Source organism: Triticum aestivum, chromosome 2B, assembly GCF_018294505.1.
Source record: "Triticum aestivum cultivar Chinese Spring chromosome 2B, IWGSC CS RefSeq v2.1, whole genome shotgun sequence".
Lineage (NCBI taxonomy): Eukaryota > Viridiplantae > Streptophyta > Magnoliopsida > Poales > Poaceae > Triticum > Triticum aestivum.
Window position 1 is genome coordinate 49,394,310 of NC_057798.1, and position 7,048 is coordinate 49,401,357.

The window sequence follows — 7,048 nt, forward strand, 5'->3', positions numbered from 1 at the left end:
TGATGGGAAAGAAGTGGTAACATTGGGATTTTTAGGGCGTCACCCAAGTCATCCCAGGGGAGCAGCACAAGGGTTGAGATCGGAATGGTTGAAATATCGGTTAGTGCAAACTCTGTTATTAATTGGTTTGAAGCTTTTATCCAAAATTGGCCGGAAGTTGCAAAAACGGCCCAAACTTTCAGATGGCTAGGCAAAGTAATTCCCAAGATATTCACAAACCTATACTAAATTATTGAAAGTTTTATAATTCCATTTAAAAACCAAAATTTCTAAAAAGGTGAGGCAAAATAATAGTTGAGATTGAAATGAGCTGGGCAACTCCATCAATGATGTGTGGACCGTTTGTCATCTTACACTTCCCATGTTGCCACGATACCCAAAAAATACATGTTTTTTTATTATGTGTAAAGTATATTTCAAAACATATTATCATGTTCATTGGTGGATATACATGTATATCTAGACGATGGAGCCATTTTTTATACCCAAAATCCTAAAGTTCCCATGTTGCTATGATAAAAATATCCACCTGGAAAAGAAATAGCCAGCTTATCTCCGAAATGGGAGAAAATGGAGATCACTTATGAAGATGTGAGTAATGACTCAACCAAGGGAAGATGTGAGTTATGACTCAAGCATGGGGACAACAGAGTGGAAAGCACAATGAATGCAAATCTCATATTCAGGGTATATAACGGTGGAAGAAATCCTCTTTTATGGCAATGATTGAAGTTTGAATTCACGCTAAATTTGTTATCTTTCAAATACCATGCCAACAAATAGTTAGCCTACACAGGTTTAGAAGTACTAGTCGACTTACATATGGTTGTGCCTCTCATTTAAGGGATTCACTTGCAAGCAAATAATCATGAACAAATCTTCAAAAGAAAAATCATCGGCGACATCTAGCAGAACTGAAGTAGTAGAAGAAGAATTTTAGAATACATATATATTATGATAAAACGAATGGAGAGATTTAAATGAAGTAACAAATGTCTTAGTGATGGTAAATATATCTACTTATTACATTGAGGATCAAACTTCCCTCAAAAGAGTAAAGGAAGCATCAAAATTCATTTGACGATAGATTATCTAGTAAATGAAGTAGAGTACATAAGCCTTATATTTGGGATAACTTAGCATAATCAAGGGTTCTCTTTCCATCTGGTTTGTTTGACAAATAAAGTCTTGCATACTCTTCTACTCTCATTGTCTTGTATAACACCTTCTCTTCGGTACTGCCCAAAACTGGTGAAATTATTCCATCGTACTTTGGAACTTGAAATGCTGATACGGATAGCCGCTCCTTCTGGGCATTTATGGTGACCCTGTGCTCAATGCTCTTATACTTCCCATTTGTCATAATCTGTAACCAATGATTAATTTTAATTAAATAACATACGAAATTCCTCCCTTATATAAGGTAGTTTGAAACTAGTGTAATATGTTCATACTGTTTATGAAACATCTCCCACTACACTACTCAATTATCACTCGGGTCAATAAAACACTCTCAATTTTAAATTGTTTGTGTTTCATTCCTAGAATCCAAAATTAGGTTTAAAACCATACCTCAAGGAAGTCACCCACATTTACCAATAATGCATCACCCCGTGGTTTTACTGGGATCCATGCACCATGCCTTCTAATTTGTAGGCCTTGAACTGCATTCACTTCTAGCAGGATAGTTATAAAAGATCCATCAGAATGCGGTGAGAAACCTAAAACCTTTTCAGGCGTGGTTGTGCATGGAGGGTAGTAGTTCATTCTCAGAAACTGGCCCACATGCTTGTCTTCCATTAATTCAGGATCAACACCTATTGTTTTGGCAATAAAGGTGGCAAGAGAATGACTGAGTTTCATCAACTCGGAAGAGTACTCTTCAATAGAATTCCTGGGATTAAAAAAATGTATGTGTTACTGTTAGATATTTGTAGAAATTTAAATAGTTACAAACTTTTAGTGACCTCACTTGGCATTAATTTTTAGGGGATATCATTTGCTAGTGTAAAGTATAAATAGAACAAGCGGACCACATTTTGTTGTTTGTTTAGCCATTGGCATGCTTGTACTTTGTTGGGCACATCATGAACACTATCAAATCAATTGATAGATACTTATACGAAAATATTACCCTGGAAAAGTAGTTCATTTTATTTTGCAGAAAAGTTTAATGTCATTAGTTCCTCTCTTTTTCATATTTCAGTAAATTGCTCAACATATATGTTTGATCAAGAAATCATTGAATTAAACCAAATGTCCCACTCACAAACATGCAATTTATGGCAATGAAAGCAACATGTCCCGTTCATTTAAAGATTTGGCATGTTCTTCGTTAACCAAATGATTACGTGTTACAAACCGGAACTTTTAGGAATCCAATTTCTGATTCAATTCTCGAGTCGGACATATTTAAATAATTTTCTTAATTTGATGATTTGATTAGAAGGAAATAGTTTTAATTTAGCTTTATTATCCATCTAGAAATATAAGATGTTACAAACACAAACAAACTAACCTGAAATTAGGAGGCTGGTTTGGCCAGTAACTCATATCACGGGCCTGAGGTGGCTGCGAAAAGAGGCCAAACATGTCTGACCAATCTAGCTTTTGATCATCCGAGAGAACAAATGCTTGACCATAACCTTGAAGATCTCCCACTCGTTGTGCATATGCATTCTTAACTTCGAGGGGCAGCTGAAAGAACTTCTGAATGTCATGCTTCATACCCGCGATGACCTCAATTGGTATTCCATGATTTACGACCTATAGATTGTAGAGGTTAGACAAGTAGTCTTGCTTTACACATGGACTACTGTTTTTAGCAATGGAATGGCTGGATATAGTAATAAATATCTAGAAAATTAAGTATACTGTTGAAATTAGAAAACATCAAATCCACAAACAGTCAAACACAATCAAAGTTGTGTGACCACTAAAATGGTGGCGATTTCATCCATGTGACAACTCCATAAGCAAAACATAGAAATAAAATAAAAACATAAGATAATAAAAATCAAAAAAATATAGAATAAAATCAAGGGAAGAAAGTCAGAAATTTATAAAAATAAACAGAATAGAAGATCTAAAATATGGTAAGTAATATAACTTAAAACTTAAACATTATAAGTTATTAATAATATTTGAAAGAATGTAATAGTGATAAATTCTAAAAATGGAAATAAATAGAACACCAGAAGTGTTCAGAGACCAACCAGACATACTAAATAATTTAGACTGCTTGGTCAATACGAGACCGCACCTGGAAGAAGCCCCAGTCCTCACAAGCAAATCTGAGCCTGGCGGCCTCCGCTTCCACGGACTCGGCGTCCAGGAGCTTGCTGAGGTCGATCACCGGAACCTCATCGGAGTGCTCGGCGAGAACCGTGTCCCCGTCGACGCCCGGCTGGATGTACCGTTCCATCGCGTCGACCGCCACCTCGCCGGCAGACGCGGCCAGCGCCTGGACGTTCCTGACGGGCAGCGACGTTCCAGACTGCGACCATCTGCCCTCGCTGGCGCTGCTGCCAACACTCCTCGCCTCCACCTCCATGATCACTAGCAAGCTGCTTCTCTACTACACTGCACAGTGCACACTCTACTCCAGTTACTCTGCTAGCCTGCTTGCTTATCTGACCAGGCGTTGAGCCGTCCAGTCTACTTATAGTATAAGATCGTTAGTGCTTGCAACTTGCTGACTAATCGTTTTTCTTGGATCAAGCTGAATGATTCCTCGAGAGGCTCGTTCGAGGTTCTCCGGTCCATGCAGTTGGACGCACCGATCGATGCTAAAGCATGGCCGGCGGCTAACAGCCGAATTTTACGGGGATAGAATACTTTTGCACCCCACATGCATGACGTCAGTGTCCCCTCCAACTCTAAACGGCCTTGTTTACAGTCTTTCGAACTGCAGCAGAAATCTACTAGTAGAGGCCACGTCTGCACGCCGAACGCTCGGAACATCAAAGTGAATGGCAGAGGGCGAAGTTGGAGCGAGCAAATGACTAGGCTAGGTGTGCCCCGTTTAATTCAGAGTTTCAGACGAACGCATTTGGACCATGCGCGCACGACACTGGGACGCACAAGCAGGGCGTGCTCATGCCAATGCAACCACTGTGGTTTCAGAGTGGGTTCTGCAATTCAACGACAGCTGGTTGGACTTCTCGGCATCATTTTTTTACTTTTGAGAATCAGTCCTCTTAACTTTTTATTATTATTTTTTTGACGAGTGGTGCTTTATACGAGAGCAACTAGTTGACGAGCGCTCTTTCGGAAGCCTCACAACGATCAGCGCCATTTTGCACGCTCTCAGCCGCCCGTCACGTGTCGCGCTCTGGACGCTCCCTCCGGATTTTGTTTTTTATTTTTATTTTTCGCAAGCGTTTTCGGCTCTTTAAACGTTCTTTTCGGATTTTTTCGACGTTTCGGTTCTCCACTTGGCTTTCTTAATTTTTGGACCAAAAAAAAATTCTTCAAAAATTTTCTTTGCGTGAAAAATATTTTTTTTTCTTTCGCGAGAGTCACAGTTTTGCTTCCGCAAGAGTCACGGCCGTGCCTCTCAGAAATGAAAAAAAACGTGTTCTCTATTTATTTTTTTCCGCGAGAGGCATGGCCGTGCATCTCAGAAACGAAAAAAAAGATGTGCTTTCTGTTTTTTTTTCTTCCGAGAGAGACACGGTTTTCCTTTCGCGAGATGCACGGTTGTGCTTTCACGAGAGGCACGACGTGCCTCTCGGATACGAAAAAAACATGTTTTCTGTTATTTTTCCTTTCGAGAGAGGCACGGTTTTGCTTCCATGAGAGCCATGGTTGTGCTTTCGCGAGAGGCACGATCGTGCCTCCTCGGAGACGAATATATATATATATATATTCTCTTCTTGTTTTTCCTTTCACGAGAGGCATGGTTTTGCTTCCTTGAGATGCACGGTTGTGATTTCGCGAGAGGCACGGCGTGCCTCTTTCAGAAAGGAAAAAAAACCGTGTTCCTGGTTTGGTTTTTTGTCCGGTTTTTTCGTGACAAAAAATTCATCAAAAACTATCAACATGGGGTCTACCTTTGAATATCTCGACGCGAGGAATCCAACGGTGAAAATGGTTTGAGATTTGGACGCACAGTTTAAGAGATAAAATGTTTTGAATAGACGGATATATGAAAAAAGGAAAAAACTCTCAGGTTGCGACAAGTAAAAGGTGGGAGTAATCTTTGCAATGAGTACTCTTTAGTTAGTGATTTCAGCTTTATACTGTACCAATGCGAGTCACCACCAGGACTATATTCCGCCCGCTTGCGAGACAGGAGTCTGTCGCGCCTTCAGCTATCCCATGACTGGGCCTGCCGAGATTGCGGGTTTTCCACGTGCTCTGGAAAATTTCGTTCTTCTTTTGCGTGCTGTTTTTTTTGTTTGGTGCACTTCGCTCTGGTGTTATTGTTTTCTCTTTTTTTTACTTTTTTTTCTGCTAGGGTTCTCTAATTTTATTTGTATTTTAATTCTATATTTTATTTTTCTTCCATTTCTCTTTTTTCGTCTGCGGTCTTTACAAGTTTTCTTTGGTTTTATATTTATTTTATTTTCATAATACATGTCGACTTTTCAATACATGTTGTTATGCATACATGCGTAATATTTTTTCGATTTATGTTGGAAATTTTTCAAAAACATTTTTGGAACATTTCCATATAATAAATGATAAATGGTATTGAATAAATATTGAATATATTTTTTGAATGGTGAAAGATTCTTAATCAAACTACATTAGTTTTTCTACATTGTGATTGTTTTTGAAAATGTCATGGACATTTTTTTGAAACGTGTAAACATTTTTATAAATGTCAAGAACATTTAAAAAAACTATGTAAACATTGTTTCATTGTATAAATATATTTTTAAATGTCACAAACAATTTATGAATAGTACAAAATATAATATATGTATTGAACATGCTTCTATTTGCCTCACTACATACTGCACGGATCTGAGGATGGATGTATGTGCCGGTGAAAAGTGAGAACTAATTAAGATTGCTTGACTAGTACAGCTGCCAACTGCTTTAGCTAGAAGTAGCCTTAGAATATATATTTTTTATGTGTTGTAATTTTTGGAAAATTCCATATTTGTTGTGGCAATATTTTCTTTGCTGGATTAGAGGCATATAAATGTAATCACTGTTTGTTAATTAAAATGCAATCTTACTGATCACTAAAGTAGATATGTATAGATGGCTCGATGTAAAAACTTAAGAGAGACTCTATGTGGTATATCAGGACCATCTCATAAATTTGCCGAAGTTTTAAAAAGGTGCATTATATTTGATATGTGCAATCCCAAAAACTGGTTGTGGAAACTTGTAGTTTTGTTGCAATATCAATTGTGCAGATAGTGTGAGGGCAGAGATTACAGGAGACCCGACAATAAATTACTGAACTGTTATCTGCTGAGATTGGACATAAGGTTTATTGATAAAATTTGGAAACATACTATGAGTTGTAAGGGCCTATATAGCCCTCCCCTAAAATTGAAGTCCTCAAAAGACCTCCAAATTCAACTCAAATTTTGAGGAGTTAAAGGATTTTACACCCATCCCTTTCCCAAAACTTAACTCCCCGTAACTTTTAGGAGGGAGTGAATGACGAATGTTGGAAGATATTCAAAGTTAGGGATGGTGGAATGCCTATGAAAATTTGGCAAACTAGAATAAAACATATGCGAACATTGAGTTGGTTGGCAATATAGAGTCGAAGCCAAGTGGCTTGTATTCATTTGTTAGTCCATGTGTTAGGGACGATAAGACTCTTCCGCAAAAAAAAGGGATGATAAGACTCAACATTTTGATAGATTTGGAGGGAACACCAGGTGGATCTGGAGTAATAACACAATGATCGAAGAGCTGAAGTTGACGGACTCGTGATAGATCCATTTGTTGGCCGGTGGCAACGCATGGGTGTTCTACTAGTCAATCTTGTGTGTCACATTACCCAGTTTTAAAATGTCATCTTTTTGTTAAGTTGTGTTAAAAAATGCCACTCGCACTGTTACTCTCCACTAAAAGG

General features: G+C 38.3%; 1 protein-coding gene across 1 annotated transcript; it reads right to left on the reverse strand.

Annotated features, from left to right (window-relative positions):
* Positions 1–1,120: 1,120 nt before the first annotated feature.
* Positions 1,121–3,553, reverse strand: LOC123040335 (2-oxoglutarate-dependent dioxygenase 11-like). Its single transcript, XM_044463210.1, has 4 exons — positions 3,263–3,553; positions 2,519–2,766; positions 1,573–1,894; positions 1,121–1,366 (listed from the first exon to the last, which is right to left on the reverse strand). Exons 1-4 carry the CDS (start codon positions 3,551–3,553, stop codon positions 1,121–1,123), a joined length of 1,107 nt encoding a protein of 368 aa, XP_044319145.1.
* Between the last annotated feature and the right edge of the window lie 3,495 nt (positions 3,554–7,048).

Excerpts from the sequence above, each read along its gene's own strand:
- LOC123040335 (XM_044463210.1), bottom strand. The coding sequence starts at position 3,553 with ATGGAGGTGGAGGCGAGGAGTGTTGGCAGCAGCGCCAGCGAGGGCAGA. Across the intron at positions 1,895-2,518 it reads AACCAGCCTCCTAATTTCAG|GAATTCTATTGAAGAGTACT; the intron begins GTTAGTTTGTTT and ends TTTTAATCCCAG. Across the intron at positions 1,367-1,572 it reads ATGTGGGTGACTTCCTTGAG|ATTATGACAAATGGGAAGTA; the intron begins GTATGGTTTTAA and ends CATTGGTTACAG.